Source organism: Cucurbita pepo, chromosome LG02 (assembly GCF_002806865.2).
Source record: "Cucurbita pepo subsp. pepo cultivar mu-cu-16 chromosome LG02, ASM280686v2, whole genome shotgun sequence".
Classification (NCBI taxonomy): Eukaryota; Viridiplantae; Streptophyta; class Magnoliopsida; order Cucurbitales; family Cucurbitaceae; genus Cucurbita; species Cucurbita pepo.
The window spans coordinates 13,727,621-13,745,367 of NC_036639.1; the positions used below are offsets into that span (position 1 = coordinate 13,727,621).

The following is a 17,747-nucleotide window of genomic DNA, read 5'->3' on the forward strand; positions in this document are numbered from 1 at the left end:
AAACATAGTTTGCAAGTTCGATAATATTGTTAAAGTTATGTTATACCAAATTTCCTTAAATTCGAGTGAGTTTGAACGATGTGTAACATCAAGTAAAATAGGAATACATGAATGAACTGATACCATATTCAAAGGAGAACAATCCTAAGCATAAGATGACTACGAAAAACTTACAAGAATTGAAAGTTAATATCTATACTAACAATGTGCACGTTCCTTTTCAGTGCCACAATTATAAGAATTTCATGGTTAAACATGCTTTACTTTGAGTAATTCTATATTGGATGACCTCTTGGTAATTTTCCTTGAATACACATGAGTGAGGATAAAACATGCTGTAAGAATCTGCGTTGGTCTATTGGGATAGTCTATACTCTTAATAAGCGATGAGTAGGTAACATGTCCACAGGTGTCGAGATCATCAGGTGCCCAAATCCTGACATGAATCCTAGACATAAGGTCGTTGCATTATGTCCATAGACTTACCATGTGTCACACCAATTATTCAAAAATTTAGAAGATGAATGGAAACTTACTCTAAACTATAATTTAACCTAATCTTACTATATAATACAAATTAATTGGAGATAATTGATTTGAAATTATGGTACCCAAATTAAATGTCAAAAGTAGGGCAACTATTAGGTGCAATAATGTGTTCTTAGGAAAGCAAAGCTTTTGTGGCCTTATTAGAGCTATTGCTATATCGCATCATGTGGGTACCATGCTTTCAATCTTTGCATGTGACGCCCTCCGTTTGGGGGTAGGACTCATTTCAATTTAATCACGTACCATCACTAGAATTCTATTCAACTAGTTTAAACTGTGATCGTGATAGATTCAAGTCAACTCTATTAAACGTCATGAGTGAAGACTATGCATACAGATCAACACGTGCATCACCTCTGACATGGTTAAATTATCCCATCCTTACTTCTAAGAGTGAAAACTATCCCACAAATTAACCTGACATTGAAAATGAGTGTGCATATGGTTAGTATGTGTAAACTCTCAATTCTTGTAAGTCTTTTCTAGTCATTCTATTCTCAAGATCGTTTTTGAAGCAAGAACGGGTGGAGAGAAACAGGCCCGAACTCGAACCTGAGACCGGTGGCCATGGATACTTGGAACCAACAATTGGTAAACAGCGGAGGGTTGAGGCGTCGGAAACAAGCGGCGGAGGAAGATCACAAAACTCAGAAAATGATTAAGAGGAGTGAGGAATGGTTGATGGTTAGATAAGCTTTGTAACGTAAAATGGATGAGTGTTATCATATTCAAGATATGGATACTCCTAATATGGGTAGTTTAACCACTTCCCTTTTTATTTTATTTATATGGAAAGTTTAACCATTTGGCCAATATTTAAGATCTATTATGCATATGCTAAACAACTTCCCTTATATTTTGAAGTTTTACTTGATTAGATTCTCCCTATATTGTCGGCTTTTGTTTATTATATATCTTCCTCGCCTCACTAGGATGTGTCTAGTGTTTACTAGTGAGAGATTCTTGGTTTCCCTCTCCATCCAAGATCTCACAATTGGCTTGAGTTGTTACAAATGGTATCAGAGCTAGATGTGAGATCTCACAGTCAGCTTGAGCCGTTACAAATGGTATCAGAACTAGACACTCGGTGGTGGCCCAACGAGGATGGATTGTGAGATCCTACGTCTATTTGAGAGGAGACCGAAACACTGTTATAAAGATGTAGAATAGTAGAACTGTTTGGGTGACATTTAAGGAACTATAGGGGAGAGTTTAAGAGGTTTATAAGGAAGCATAGAGTAGACTACATAGTTGAAAACAACTAAAAAATGATACTCAATTGGACATAGAATGTTGTAAATGGTATGAACATGTGGTATCTCTCCTACCGCAACAAAAAGCAACATTTTGACTTCTCAGAATTAGAATAGACGTGTTTCATGTTCAAAACCACAAGGTGTATGAAACTTGCCCTAAGAGAGACAGACGTAAAAGAACAAAGAAGTTTTCCTGAAAAATGAAATAGTTTCCTTTTTAGTGTTTAATAATTTTAGGAAAATAAAAGGGCAAAACAAAAACAGGGGTTTAGTCATCTTTTAAGAGATCGCAATATCTGGGTCAAATTTCTATCATCAAATTCCCCTCAAATCCTTCACAAAGTGATCATTTTTTCTCTTCTAACTTATTAAATTGCCCCCAACAGTCTGCCAATTCAGAGTCGGCGGTTCTTGTATTGTTCTTTCTCCTATGGCTCTTCTCAATTCTCGGTTCTCCGATTCCAAATTCCACCGCTTTCCATACCTCCGCCCTGCAATTCACCATCCCCGGTTGATGGCCGTCAGTTTCCGATCGGTTTCTGGCGACCCATTAGGGTTAAACTTAGTGGGTCGTTGCAATTTCAGATCCTTGAGGCTGAATTCATCGTGTAGGATCCAAAACAGAGCAACTCCACCGCTGACAGAGGCATTTGAACCAGGGTCGCCGCCGCCGCCGCCGCCTACTGGGAAGAGGATTTTGTTATCGGATGTGGTGGTGAGGCGGCCGAGGGAGGTGTTTTCGGGCCGGAAATGGACTCTTCATGACATCGGAACTGCCGGAGTGGTGGCGGCGGCTCATTTACTCGCTCTTTTGGCTCCATTTCAGTTCAATTGGGCTGCATTTTGGGTCGCAGTTTCTTTGTACATTGTCACAGGTCTTTTCGGAATTACCCTTTCGTTTCATCGGAATCTTTCTCATCGCAGCTTCAAACTTCCAAAATGGCTAGAATACTCCTTTGCTTATTGCGGAGTTCAAGCACTTCAGGTTCAAATCAAATCCTATTTTTTCCTCAAATTTGAAAATCTACTCTGTTCTGACTCTGTTTTTCTGTATCTGTTTAGGGGAATCCAATGAATTGGGTCAGCACGCATAGATATCACCATCAATTTTGTGATTCCAAAAGAGACCCACATAGCCCAATCGAAGGCTTTTGGTTTAGCCACATGAGTTGGTTGTTTGATCTCAAAACTATGACTGAGAGAGTGAGAAATTTTACTCTGTTCTTGGCTGAAATTTTACCCCTAATTAATGGATTCCAACTTTTAAATTGGTTTTTTTTTTTTTTTTTCAGTGTGGAGGGCAAAACAACGTTGGGGATTTGCAAAAACAGCCATTTTATAGGTTTATTGAAAGAACTTATCTTCTTCATCCGATTGCTCTTGGTGCTCTGCTCTACGCAATGGGTGGATTTCCATTCATTGTTTGGGGAATGGTAAGATGAATTCTTCTTTTTCTTTCACATGCACTGATTTTGGGTAAATAATGAATCAAAGACTTGTGTTTTTGTTCTTGATTACAGGGTGTGAGATTAGTTTGGGTGTACCATATTACCTGGCTGGTGAATTCAGCTTGCCATGTATGGGGAAATCAGGCTTGGAAAACAGGGGATTTGTCTAGAAACAATTGGTAAATTTGGCCCTTTTATATGACGATTTCAACTGATCCGACCAAATGTTAATGGATATGTTTGTTGGTGAAGGTGGGTGGCGCTGTTTGCATTTGGAGAAGGGTGGCACAACAACCACCACGCATTTGAGTTCTCGGCGCGACATGGGCTAGAGTGGTGGCAACTCGACATGACATGGTACGTTGTCCGGCTTCTTCAAGCTCTCGGTTTGGCCACAGATGTGAAGATACCAACGCAACTTCAGAAGCAAAACTTTGCTACTGTCAACGCCACATGACTTTGTACCAACTTTTATTACCCAAATCTTATATCCAAAAGCTGTATGCTTTCTTGTTCCGATAGTTAAAATGTAACGACCCGAATTTCTTAATGAAAATTTCATACTTTTAATGCATATTGAACACTACAAGAAGTAAGACATGGTAGAGAATTCGCATAGCTCTTCAAGAATATGTCTCACTTTTATTGAAAAGTTCTCAAAATGCCTTTTGGTTCTCTACTACAAGTGTGCCCCTTTCATCTGTGTTTTGGACACCAAAATGTCAAGCTCCCATTGAAATACACAGTGCTCGCACCTCTTTCCAACATGTTGCTTTCTTGGATATCTCTCAAGCGTTAACTAGCTAGGCTTGGACTGAGTTTAGGCTCCAAAATGTAATATTGAGATCTCAGTTTGAGAGGGGAACAAAACATTCTTTCTTCATAAGGGTGTGAAAACTTCTATAATAGCAGACCCGTTTTAGAAAGCTTGAGGGGAAGCCCAAAGAAGACAATATGTGCTAACAGGGCTTAGGCCGTTACAGACAATATGTGCTAATAGGACTTAGGCCGTTACAAATGGTATCAGAGTCAAACACTGTGCAGTGTGACAGCAAGGACGCTGAGCCCCAAGGGGAGTGAACACCGAATGAGTGTCAACAAGGACGTTGGGCTCCGAAGGAGTGGATTGTGAGATCCCAATTACAAATGGTGGATTGCAAAAACTTCTCCATAGCAAGACAGGTGCGTTTTAGAAAGTTTGAGGGGAAGCCCAAAGAAGACAATATCTGCTAACAGGGCTTGAACCATTACAAATGGTATCATAGCCGGACACTGAGAAATGTGCCGGTAAGGACACTTAGCTCCAAAGGAAGTGGACAACGAATAAGTGTCAACAAGAACGCTGGGCTCCGAAGGAAGTGGATTGTGAGATCCCAGTTGGAGAGGGGAACGGAACATTATGTATAAGGGTGTGGAAACCGCTCTCTAGCGGATGCATTTTAAAAACTTTTAAGGGAAGTCCAACAAAAAAAAGCCTAAAGAGGACAATATTGACTAACAGTGAGCTTGTACCTACGGTTACAAAAGTAAGTATTATCCTACGACACATCATAATGACATGATTATTCAATTTCAGCAAGCCTACACATAAAAACTTGAATAGATAATGATTAAGAATGTTGAGCAACGAGTAAAAAACTGGTTTGGGAAAGAGTGAGAGGCAAAGGCAGCCATGAATGAGCTAAACCTAATGGCTTTTGAAGATGAAAAGAAGCCACAAACTAAAGCAAAACAAGAGATAAAAGCCACGAAATTCAACCACTTCAAAAGGGTTGTCTTGTTTTTTTTGTGTTGCAGGAATTTTGGAAAAGAACAAACTCGTACCCCCGACATTTGGAATTTCGAAGCTAACAAGGAAAGAAGAGTTAAGGAACTAACAAAACAATGGCAATACAATGATGTCCTTAAAAAGGACAATCAAAAGAATGGTCTGCTTTGTGTGTAGTCTCCACTGTAGAAGTGCACGGGACACACAAAGCATGGTTTAAAGGAAACTGTTTCCTTCTTTTCAATACCCCTTACTCTTTAATGGTCAATATCATTAACTACTCAGTAATATTATAACTATTCCGTTCCACAAGTTGCTCCATTGTTATACATAGTAAAGCTATATAGGGCAAATGATCAACGACTATGTACAATATCAATAGGTAACTGTAAATATGTCTCTTGTATTTTCTCTCATCTATTGTTTGTGTTCATCTAGATCGAATTCTTTGCGTTCGTTCTAAAAATAATATTGTTAGTAGAGAAAAGGTAGGGTTAATTAAATGGTTGGGTGACGACTTAGATATGTAAGAAGCATGCATTAGGGTAGCGAGGAAGTCGAGGTAATTATTAAGAAATGAAACATGCTTCAAGAAGAAGGGTTAATTAATTATTTCTTTACCCATAATCCCAGTTATGCTCTCTTTGCTGCACACTTTTTAATAACTTTTAAGTAATTCATTCCAAAAAGTGCTTCGTTTTCTTTTGTAACTTTAACGTTTTGGCTTTACATAATTTAAACCATCATTTGCTTCTTAGATACATTCAAACATGTTCTTTTAATATTTTTGATCGAATCATTATCACCTTTCTTGTAATTCATGCTCTTTCGTACACAAAACCCCCCATCTTTCTTATCTTCACAATAAATTATGATTTTATGTACTTTAACCTTCCTTATATCATTTTTTATAATTTATTTTGAGGACGGGGTATGTAATAACCGCTAACAAATATTGTCCGCTTTGACTCGTTATGTATTGTTGTGTTTATTAGGGAGATGTTTCCACAACCTTCTAAGAAATGTCTTGCCTCTCGTCGTGTTTATTAGGGAAATGTTTCGTTCCTATCTCCAACTGAGGTGGGTCTCAATCCACCCTTTTGGGGACCCAACATCCTCGCTGTCACAGCGCCCAGTGTCTGGCTCTGATACCATTTTTAACGGTCTAAACCCACCACTAGCAACTATTGTCTACTTTGACTCCTTACGTATCACTGCCAGCCTCACATCTTTTAAACGCATCTACTAGATAGAAGTTTCCACACCCTTATAAGAAATGTTTCATTCCCCTCTACAACCGATATGGGATCTCAATCCACCCCTTTGAGGACCCAACATCCTCGCTAGCACAGCGCCCAGTGCCCACCGCTAACAGATATTGTCTGCTTTGACTCGTTACGTATTGTTGTTAGCCTCACGATTTAAAAACGCGTCTACTGGGACAGGGGTTTCCACATCCTTATAAGGAATGTTTCGTTTCTCCCACCAATGTGGGATCAGGGATCTTACAAGATGACTAAGGAAAATGCTTAAAAGAATTGATAGTGTTATTGTCTACACAACAAGGTGCATCTTCCTCTTCAGTAGCTTAATCATAAGAACTTCAAAGTTAAGCGATCAACACGTGTTGTGACCCGTGTTGCTGTATACCGATAAAAGCTTGAAACATAATGAAGAAAGGAAATGAATGGTGTTATTATTATTGTATCAACCTGTTATTCAGTGAGAGTGTTAAATGAAGTGCCCATCATCAGCACTTGAAAACTGGGAAATGAATTCCCCTTTTATAATCATTTATTTACTTTCCCCACCATTTACACTCTTATCACCACCTCCATAACCCCTTATTTATGGGTCGCTCAAAACCCTAAACTCCCAAACTCCTACGCCCCTCCCATAAACAACCAAATTCCATTTTCCCATTATATAAAATATATTATTTAAAAAAGAGTTGCCAACCAAAAAGTTCTGTGCTTTAACACTGTAACCCCTTGAGACCATGAGTTTTGCAGCTCCAAAACAAAACAAAAAAAAAAAAACCCATCTTTTCTTTCTGAAATGGCGAGTGTCAACCTGACAGGCAACCGGTTGCAGATGTCTGTCGGGTGGGAGTCACTGAGTTAATTCCCTCCGCCGCTTCCTTCTGACAGCACGCGAGCTTACTGGCTACTGGCGGAGCTGGTCACCCTCCATCCATTCCCACACCACCCTCTTCTCTTACATTTGTCTACTTGATACCCCACATTCTTACCTCGAACAAGTCCCAAACCAGCACGCCTTGAGTCCTCCATAAATTGTGTCCGATTTGGGAAGTGAAGTCCACTCTCCAACACGTGGAGGGAGGTGATTGGGTTGTGTAGTTCACGGTGTGGGTTGGCGTTGGGAGATGGGGTTGGATCATTCCGGGGCAGTGCCTTTAAATACTGGAGTGGGATGTCAATTCGGTGAAGGGTAACCCCAAAAGCCAAAAGCTTTCAGTTTTTTTGTCGAAGGTTTAAGGACAGTGATTCATAGCTGATTTGTTTGTTTGAGGATTTTGGATTTGTCGTTCAGCCGCCAAAACGGGTCTGCCTCTGTGGATGCTTGGCTTCAGCGCCGACAGGTTGCGAGCCGACATGAACCGCTTACTCGCCCTACTCTTCCACCAAGTAAATGTCATGAACTCTCTCTTTTATTTTTCACTTTTTCATTTGGTGCCTTTACATTGCGATTGTTCTTCAATAAGGGTTCGAGGGTTTTGCTTCAATTGCGATTGTTCTTCCATAAGGGTTCGAGGGTTTTGCTTCAATTGCGATTGTTCTTCCATAAGGATTCAAGGGTTTTGCTTCAATTGCGATTGTTCTTCCATAAGGATTCAAGGGTTTTGCTTCAATTGCGATTGTTCTTCAATAAGGGTTCAAGGGTTTTGCTTCAATTACTAAAAAAAAAAATGAAATTTTTTTGTGTAATAATGATTTTTCTAACGAGGGTTTAATGTGTTTCTTCAAATTTTAGAACCATATTAAATGTTTGAATCGTTAGACAAACACGATTCTCCACAATGGTATGATATTATCCACTTTGAGCATGTGACTTTGCTTTGGGCCTCTCCAAAAGGCCTCGAACCACTAAGGATAGTATTGCTTAATTATAAACTCATGATCATTCCCTAAATTAGCGGATGCGGGGCCTCTCCAAAAGGCCTCGAACCACTAAGGATAGTATTGTTTAATTATAAACTCATGATCATTCCCTAAATTAGCGGATGTGGGAGTTTCATCATTTGAAATTTTTGCTCATATTAAACGTTCTTCATCACTAAATTCAATTTTTGTAACGCAGGGAGTATTAGACGAACAATTCTTGCAGCTACAACAGCTTCAAGATGAAAGCTCACCAAATTTCGTATCGGAAGTAGTGAACATTTACTTTCAAGAATCGGAGCGGCTGTTGAAAAACCTAAGAGCGTTGTTGTAAGTCTTTGTTTTTATTTGTAGTTCTCATGCACAGACACACAAAGAAAAAGAATAAGAAAAAGAATAAGAATAAGAATAAGAATAAGAAAGGTTGTTGATGGGGGTTAGGGTTTTTGTTTGGATTGGACAGAATTGAGAGAGAGCTGAGTGATTACAAGAAAATGGGAAACCATTTGAATCAGCTTATGGGGAGCAGCTCAAGCATTGGAGCTAACAGAGTCAGAAATGTTTGCATTGCATTTCGAGCCAATTCTGAACAAAGCAACCGTGCTGGGTAATTATTTAATCAAAACCCCCCATTGTTATCCTTTTTTATCTTCTTTTTTTAAAAAGATTTTCAAAGCGGAATCCTTTAGGAGTTGATCATGTGTTTATAAGTAAGAAATACATATTCATTGATACGAGGCCTTTTGGAGAAACCATGAGTACTTACGTTCAAAGTGGACAATATCATAGCATTGTATCGTATCGGTTAATATAGACATTTGTTTTGATTGGCAGGTGTTTGAGAGCATTGGAGGTTCTTGAACACGAGTATTGTTATTTAAAGAGCAAACTTCACGAGCTGTTTCAGGTGAGTTGAAGATAGGGAAAGATGAAAGTTGTTGTATAAAAATTGTTACAGAAAAAAGGCAGCTTTTTTTTTTTTTTATTTAGCTTATGTAATTTGCATGTGATGCAGATAGAGCAGCAAAGAGTGTTGGGCGCAGGAGTTAGGTACCCAATGCAACAGAATTGAACCCAGAAACTCAAAAAGAAGAAGAAGAAGAAGAAGAAGAATCAGTGATCTTATTCAGAAAAAGAACAATGGAATGGCTCATTGGAAAACCCTACCTTTTCTCTTCTTCACCTCAAACATCTTTTCTTTTCTTTCCTTTTCTTTTCTTTTTGTAGAGTTATAATTCTTTCTTCCTTTTCTTTTCTTGGTTTTCAATCCACTTTTATCCTGTTGTAATGTTACATTCAAACTAATCATATCCTCACCGACTTTCCCCGACCGTTCAACCATAGCTGACATATATTGATTGCTTTAGCTCTTTACATACGATCGTCTCACTCTCACTGTTTTAAAATATGTCTACTAAAAAGCTCGGGGTTTCCACACCCAGAATGCCTTGTTTCCCTCTCTAACCAATGAGGGATCTCATAATCTACTCTTCTTCAGGCCAGCGTCATCGCTGGTACATCACTCAGTGTCTAGTACTGATACCATTTGTAACGAGTCAAAGTTGACAATATCTACTACAGATAGATTGAGAATTGTTTGGGAGTGTAATAGATGGAGTATGATATGGACAAATAGAGCGAGTAATGATTGAAAATAGGTCAGCTCTATTAGGGTCTCATTATGAACATGAGATTAAAGGGTTTAGAAATGATCAAGACAAGAAGCATAAGGGATTGGGAGTTGTAGCCATTGAAGCATTGATTTGAGCTCAAAACATGTGGTGGAAGAAGAAACCCTCCAATCAAACACTCAACTCATCAATACTAAACTTTAATTACTCATACATTCACATTAGGGTTTCCAAAACACTAACAACAATTGTAATTTTGAATTTAGTTTCGATTCTCCATTATTTGATCGTGAGCTTAACACAAAATAGTTTTTTCAAAAAAAGGAAATTGATCTAAAATGATATTATTCTTGCTTATGACGTTGAATCATATCACGTCTCGAAAAGAAAATTGAGCTAATTATGATATAACAAATAGTTTAAAAAGACGGATAAACACGACGTAAACATGTTTGTTACTAATATAGACAGCAATTGGAACATTTTATTATAATTGGAAATATTAATTACACGAATATATTTCCTCATCATCATGTAATTAAAATATTGCTCAAATATAAACAATTATACATTCTAGAAATATTAATACAAATTATTTCACATTTTAATTAATAATAAATTAATCTTTATTATTATTATTATTTTTTATTATCTAAAAATTTTATGAATTAAATTAAGTTAAGAGTTTCCTCGAATTATAAATTTGAGCACAGCTTTGATTTTTATTTAATTAAATAGTTAAGAAATTATTAGAAAGTGACGTGTCCCCATGAAACCCAAAACGCCAAAAAGCATATAATAATTTGTTCATGTGTCCACGTATGGTGTGACTTAATAAATATCCCCTATTTCTTATATCCATCACGTTTACATTATTATCTTATCAACTCAACCAATTAATATTCCATCTACTATGTTTTTTTTTTTAATAAAGATAAATATGCCATAATATCTTCCAAATCTTATTCATTTTTTTTATATATATAATCACTTTTTCATTTAATCTCTGTCGGCATAATGTATTTTCAATAGATAATTTAAATTTTTTATTAAATAATATATAACTTAATATCGAAAAAAAACAGATCTAAATAATTTCCCTTTTTAAACTTTATCCAAATTCAATTCTTTTGTTCTTGAAAGTACATCCAAGTCACAAGGAATAATGAACCTTAATAACTTGTCGATATGAAAGAAGAAACCTAGACTTTTGAGGTTATGGCATGGAGTCCTACTCGACCCTCTTCGAGCTTGTCTTTGATACTCGTGTTGTTTGGTTCTCTCGAACTTTGTGTATACTTCGATTTAGCTTCAATGTACACTCTTAGTGGGTTAGATATGCATCATTTTCTTCGTTGAGAATCTCCCTTTATTTGTTTTGATGTATGGATTCACACTCTACTTTCTCTAAATCGAATTTATGGTATGACTCTAATATTATTAACAACGTTGGAGATACACTAGATCTCCGTCTCTCGAATATGATTCTCAATTCTACTCGATAAAAATAAATTTTAAAAGAAAAAAAACAATATTATTACAAGACCAAAAATAAAATAGCAACACTTGAAACGCGCCAAAGTTTAACCTCCGCGTTCAAGTTTCAAACCAGACCCACCACTATCACTCGCCCATTTCTTCTCGAGTTCTCTTTGCTGAGCCGTCCCGCCGACCCTTCAACCTCTGTCCCTTTCTCTTTCTCCTCCACTTATTCGCATTCTATCTTCTTTATAAGAGGACAGAGCTTCCCATTTCTCTGTATCAACAAAAACCCACTAAAATGAAGGTTTCTTCCATTGATGACTCTAAGTTTTTCCATAAAGGTGTCGGCATCGCCTCCTCCACCGCCACCACCACTACCACCCATCTCACTGTCATGAAAACCTCTCTCTTCTTCGCCGGAGATGGATTTACCGTTTACGATTGCTATGGTAGACTCGTCTTTCGAGTCGATTCATACGGCCCTGATTCTCGTTACAAAGATGAGCTCGTTCTAATGGACCCTCATGGACGATGCCTCTTCACCCTCCGCCGCAAGGTAATGCCTCATTTCTGTTTACTTTTTGTTGAATTCAAATGGGTTTTGGGTAATTTTGGATTTGGGTTCTTGTTTTTTGAGTTTTGTGTTATGGGGTTTTTACTCTGTTTTTTTCTACGAAAACAGAGGCCGAGTTTGCATCAACGGTGGGAAGGGTATCTCCATGAGAGAATCAACGGTCAAAGACCGATCTTCGGAGTGCGGCGGTCGTCGGTCATAGGAAGGTCGAGTGTCACGGTGGAGATGTACAGAAATTCCAGCGAGGAGTATCAAATCGAGGGGTCTTTTGGGCAACGTTTATGCAAAATTTTGAACGCGAAGAAAGAGACAGTGGCTGAGATTAAGAGGAAAGTTGATGCTTCCACCAACGTGTTGCTTGGAAAAGATGTTTTTTCTCTCTGTGTGAAGCCTGGTTTTAATGGAGCTTTTGCCATGGCCTTGGTGCTTGTTCTTGATCGGATCAACGGTGATGATGGACTTTATTCTAGCAGCGAACCAAATCGAACCCTTAATTGATTTTGAGTCTTTTTTTTTTTCTTTTTGCTTGAAGGGGTTGTTTGTTTGTTTGTTTGTTTGTTTGTTTGTATAGACTTCTTTTTTGTTTTGAAATTTGATAAAAAAATAAATTCAAAATGATTCCCTCACATGAAACATAAAACTAAAACGACCACCAGAAACAGTATCAGAGAGTGGAATGGAATTGTTACATTGCTGAAATGTTGTGTTGAAAAAGAAAAAAAGAAAAAAAATGAATGAGTTAGTCAAAGAATTAAAGATGTTTTGGTGTTGTTGGAGCTTTCTTCTATGATGCAAGAACGAGCATCAGAAGAGCAGCGGTGGGTGTGAGAAGCATCGAGTATGAGCCTCCAAATCCAAGTTTCTGGACAGAAGAAGACACAGAAATTAGGTAAGCTTAAAGGGCATAGAAATGAGTTGAAATGGAAAATGTTACCTTGAAAGAGAGAAGAGATGAGGGTGGTGCAGAGGAAGGTTTGAGTCTGGTGAAGCCGATATTAGGAATCACGAATCTCTACAATGGTATGATATTGTCCACTTTGAGCATGAGCTCTCGTGACTTTGTTTTGGGTTTTCCCAAAATACCTCGTACTAATAGAGATAACTCATGATCATTCTCTAAATTAGTCAATGTGGGACTCGCTCCCAACAATCCTCAACAGTCGATATCATATGCAATGCTGGCATCAAGCTTGAAGAGGCCGGACATCGGCCTGGGCTTTGAGTTCTCGTTGAAGAGAGCAAAAACGTAAGCCTTGACAACAGTTTTGGGTTGGTAAGGAGTTCCCTTCATCTTCATCAACTTTTTAAGTAGATTTTTATTGTATGTCCTTGCATTTTCCAACGTCGCACCGGCTTCATTCTCGTCCCCATGAGAAGCCCAGCCAGTCTTGGAAACGACGATGGCATGTTGGGGAAGCCAACGTTGTGGAGAGCAGCATAAGCGGCATCGACTCGAGCGTCGAACGTTTTGGGGTCGAAAATGCCGTTGTTGTTGTTGTTGAAGAGTACATAGTTGATGTCAATATGCTGAGGGTCATTGTTGTAAGCAAGGAATGGGTATGCATTAATGAAAAAAGGAGAGGCAATGAGGGAGAAGAAAGAGGGTTCATAAATGCCACAACATCTTCCTTGAAACTGCAGGAGGAAGGAGGAAATGAGTAGCCATTTTGTTTGTGGGGAGGTAAAAGGAGAAAGAAAAAGAGTTCCTTTTGTAGCTAATGGGTATTGAAAAACTAACTTGGTTGGCCAAAAAATAGGAGCACAACATCATTTGAATGATGCAATCCTTTCCTTCTCTCAGATTCCTTAGCCTTAGCCTTTGTCTAAACATGATTCAAATTTTGATGAGATGGAAGAAGATTCGTTATTCCTATGGCATAGTATAGATTCTTTGCTTTCTTTTCATCTCTTACTTTTCTTGGAAAGATCTCCATTTTCTCTGTCATTTCTTTAAAGAGTGTGGAAAACTCTCCCTAATAGACGTGTTTTAAAGTCATGAGGCTGATGGCAATACATAACAGGTCAGAGCAGACAATATCTACTAGTAGTGGTAGAGTTTGGCTATTACAATATCTACTAGTAGTGGTAGAGTTTGGCTATTACAGAATGAAAGTCATTATTGGATCATTGAGAAAGAAAAGAGCAAAAACAGCAGCAGTAAGAAACAGAAGAACATGTTTCACCTGAAGTTAAATTAGAAGGTTGATTAACAGTAACATTCTACAGTCAAAAGAAGTTCAGTAAGCAAAAACAACAAAAGCTGCAGATTCTAAACTCTAATTCTGACAACTAAGAGTTCTCTTTTCGGTAAATACATTCGTAAAACTAAAGCTAAGACATACTAAAGTTACTGTCATCGTGGAAGAGAGTAAGCAGTTGCTACAAAGATCTGGTGTCAAGACCGCCAAATGGTGATGGGAAGTAGGCATAAAACAGCAGTCTGCAGGCGGTTGTGGTATGCACTGCTGCATCTATTCCTCGGTCTGTCTTAGCTAAAGCTTCCCGTTTTCTTTCGCCAAGTTATTGTCTTCGATGGTTCGGTCCTCGGCATGAGCTGCACCATTTGTTGAAACGTCGTGATTACACTTAGCTTCATTGTCTTCTGGTGCTGCTGCTTCATTCAGATCATTTTGTTTCTCTTCCTCGACGACTCCTTTCGCTTGTAGAACAACGACATTGCCAGGATCGTTGTCATCGTTGTCATCCTTGTCGGGATTGTTGTTTTCTTGGTCTGTCTCTTTTTCAGATTGGTTAACCTCAGTAGCAACAGTATGCTCATTAGGTGAGACTGTTTCTGCTACATCATTTCCTTGCTTTTCAGCTTCTTGAATGTAACCTCGACCGTCGGTTTCACCACCATTCTTATCCGTTTCGTCTTTACCGACAAATTCAGAGTTAACATCGACCTCGGAACTTCCCTTGAGAACTTGTTTTTCACCTTCTTTCGCCTCAGGAGCCATCTCCTGGTGTTCTGTTTGACCATTTTCAGCTTCACCAACATATGCACCCGCCTTGTCATTCCCCTCTGCATCTTTCATTTCAACTTCTTCAGGAACTTTAGGAACTGCATCAGCTTCCTCCTTCATGTCTTTCTTCGAACCGGAGGATTTTCGGCTCCGTTTCTTCGCAGGCTCCTCTTTAGGCGGAGTTTCCTTAACCTTCTCACTAATCCTTACTGATCTTCTAGGCGCCTCACCCGTGCTCCAATCGAACTCCGATATTGCAGGACTACCAGGATGCAATTTTAGGTACTGCTCCAGCAGTTTCCTGTTACCAATTTCTTCACCAGTTGGAGCAATGAATACAATCTCACTCTTTCTTGGTGTACCTGCCCTCTTGGGTATGAACTGAAACAAGAAAAACAATTTGTTAGTCATAACATGAAAATCTTCCAAAAGGAGAAGATCCATATACGCAAAAGGTCGAGAGTTTGGCAGATTTCAGAATACAACATGCATGAACCTGAAGTGTGAGATCCCACATCGGTTGGAGAGAGAAACGAAACATTTCTTATAAGGGTGTGGAAGCCTCTCCCTAGTGGATGCGTTTTAAAACCTTAAAGGGAAGTCCGGGCTCAAAGAGGACAATATTTGTTACCGGTGGGCTTGGGCTGTTACATAACAAACATGGAAAAGATGGCAGGGATAGATGGGGGCGAGTTGAACAACTATCATTATGAGATCCCACGTCGGTTGGAAAGGGGAACAAAGCATTTCTTATAAGGGTGTGGAACCTCTCCCTAATAGACGCGTTTCAAAACCATGAGACTGACGGTGATACGTAACAGGCCAAAATGGACAATATCTACTAGTGGTGAGCTTGGACTATTACAATCAATATTCAACACCGTGGAGAAAAAACCATGGTAGATTTCACTGTTTCGAAGAATCGAAGCTATCTCCAACAGCAAACCGTGTTACAATAGGAGTTTTGATAAAACATCAAGAACTGACAAGCTTCATAGTTCATACAATCATTTGATCACGACAGCTAATACAATAAAAGCCACAAAACTCCTCAGCATGATTCATATAACACTTCAAAAACAGCCTGAACTTAGGTTAAAAACATGTAGGCCTCAGATCAAAAGCATTGGATTCAGTTTTCTATTGCAGCCCTAAAGAGCAGACAGCTTTAGGCACCGACAGTTTCAAAAGTGCTTCCCAAGATGAAGCTTTCCAAGTATCTCAAACACATGACACCACGTGCTATCATTCAAGAAGCCGAGACAAGAAGCCGAGAAAACTTAACTGCAACAGCCCAAGCCTACCACTAGCCAATATTGTCTTCTTTAGACTTTCTCTCAAGGTTTTTAAAACGCGTATGCTAGTGAGAAATTTCCACACCCATATAAAGAATGTTTCGTTCTCCTCTCCAACCGTCGTGGGATCTCAGGTTAACACTCTTAAGTAAAACACTCCAGCAGGTCAAATGGTACAAACAGTTCCTTGTTTTCAATCAAACAGAAGCTCTTTCATAGATATTCATCATCTAGAACTTCATAGAAGCTCGTTTTTCACTTCAAAATCCAAAAGATTCCCCATGAGCTTACATTTCATACCCAATCTTTGAAAATAAAAAACGAAGAACTCAGGGAAAAGAAGCACCAAAGAAACACCTAAATTTTCAACAATTCTACCCACAAAAAAAGAATCAACTGTTCAACAAGACAGCTTCCAAAAGACAAGGAATTAAGGATGTAACAGAACCCTAACCATGCAAACAAGCCCTAGAGCTAAAAACAGAGTTCTAAATCCCCCCCCCAAAAAAAACACAAACTTTAACACAAAAACAGAACATTTGAGATGAAATTCACAAGAACAGACACAAAAACTGCAATATCGAGAGGATAAAAGCTTCTTTCTGGCAAAAAAGGGCCTAAATTTAGAGAAAATTTGAAACTTTTAAAGAGAGAGAGAGAGACCAGTTTCTTCCAAGCAGGTGGGGCAGGAAGCTCCACAGAAATGACTTCATCCATGGCTGCTACTCCTTCTCTACTCTTAGTTTGAGCTTCATCTTCCATTATCAGCATGGCTTCCTCTTTGTTCTCCATTTTTTCTCACTTTCTCTCTCTAGAAATCTGTCTAACTTATCTCTCTTCTCTCCAGTTTTTGGTCTTGTGGCCAAAAAAGAACACATAAACCGTTGAGAGAGAGTCTCTGAAGGGTGCCTTTTTGGTGGTTAGTCCTAAAATCCCACAAGGGCTGTGCTAAACTTACCTTCACCGCAAAGGCAAAGTTCAAAATCCAAAACCCATCTGACACTTTGTCCAATCAAAAGAAGGGTGAGCTTCAAATCCTTTAATCATCACCCACGTGTCAAGATCAGAGAGGCGAGTTCAGGGATTAGGAACTGTTCTTGTGTAGGGATTCTGACTTAAAAATCCAATCTTTTTTGTTTCTCTCTCTCTCTCCAGCTTTGGATAAGAAAGAAAATCCAAAGATTCCAAAATTCCAAAATTCCATTTTTTTGCTTTTTTTAATTTTTTTATTTTTAAAATGGAAAGGAATTTTTGTTTTCCCGCACTTTGCTATCAGGGCTTGGAAAGGAGGAGGAGCGTGGGAAGGTCGTGGTGACGGTCTTCCAGCCACCTGTCAATCCGGACGTGAACGCATTTGGATAACGTTGCTTTTAAGGGAATTGAAATGTGACTTTCACGTCCGAATCTGACCATGTTCTGCTGTGTTCTAAACCTGTTCTTGGCTTAGGTTTCAGGTTCCATTCTTGTTCCAAGAGGATATATATATATATATATATTTATATATATCGAATATTTTTTTTTATAACAATTTTTTGTTTAGTTTTTCATTTTTTTAAATCATATTAATCTCTTCCCGAATGGATTTTCATTCTTTAGTCATTACTTAATGGGTAGAGCTTTATTAGGTTCTCTATCGATGCCTTGTCGTTTCGTTTC

The 17,747-nt window shown here is 38.6% G+C and overlaps 4 protein-coding genes and 1 pseudogene across 4 annotated transcripts; 3 read left to right on the forward strand and 2 right to left on the reverse strand.

The window, feature by feature from the left end:
* Positions 1-2,074: 2,074 nt before the first annotated feature.
* Positions 2,075-3,827, forward strand: LOC111788833 (palmitoyl-monogalactosyldiacylglycerol delta-7 desaturase, chloroplastic-like). The gene is made up of 5 exons (XM_023669366.1): positions 2,075-2,790; positions 2,868-3,008; positions 3,098-3,238; positions 3,326-3,432; positions 3,506-3,827. Exons 1-5 carry the CDS (start codon positions 2,236-2,238, stop codon positions 3,708-3,710), a joined length of 1,149 nt encoding a protein of 382 aa, XP_023525134.1. The 5' UTR covers positions 2,075-2,235; the 3' UTR covers positions 3,711-3,827.
* Positions 3,828-7,582: 3,755 nt separating this feature from the next.
* On the forward strand, positions 7,583-9,215 carry LOC111785352 (pseudo histidine-containing phosphotransfer protein 6). The gene is made up of 5 exons (XM_023665768.1): positions 7,583-7,669; positions 8,343-8,473; positions 8,607-8,750; positions 8,978-9,050; positions 9,159-9,215. The coding sequence occupies exons 1-5, from the start codon at positions 7,601-7,603 to the stop codon at positions 9,213-9,215; spliced, it is 474 nt and encodes a 157-aa protein (XP_023521536.1). The 5' UTR covers positions 7,583-7,600.
* Positions 9,216-11,385: 2,170 nt separating this feature from the next.
* On the forward strand, positions 11,386-12,454 carry LOC111787707 (protein LURP-one-related 5-like). Its single transcript, XM_023667738.1, has 2 exons — positions 11,386-11,812; positions 11,939-12,454. The coding sequence occupies exons 1-2, from the start codon at positions 11,555-11,557 to the stop codon at positions 12,326-12,328; spliced, it is 648 nt and encodes a 215-aa protein (XP_023523506.1). The 5' UTR covers positions 11,386-11,554; the 3' UTR covers positions 12,329-12,454.
* Positions 12,455-12,559: 105 nt separating this feature from the next.
* On the reverse strand, positions 12,560-14,301 carry LOC111788509 (annotated as a pseudogene).
* Positions 13,989-17,032, reverse strand: LOC111789369 (methyl-CpG-binding domain-containing protein 11-like). The gene is made up of 2 exons (XM_023670121.1): positions 16,755-17,032; positions 13,989-15,177 (listed from the first exon to the last, which is right to left on the reverse strand). Exons 1-2 carry the CDS (start codon positions 16,881-16,883, stop codon positions 14,323-14,325), a joined length of 984 nt encoding a protein of 327 aa, XP_023525889.1. The 5' UTR covers positions 16,884-17,032; the 3' UTR covers positions 13,989-14,322.
* Positions 17,033-17,747: the final 715 nt, after the last annotated feature.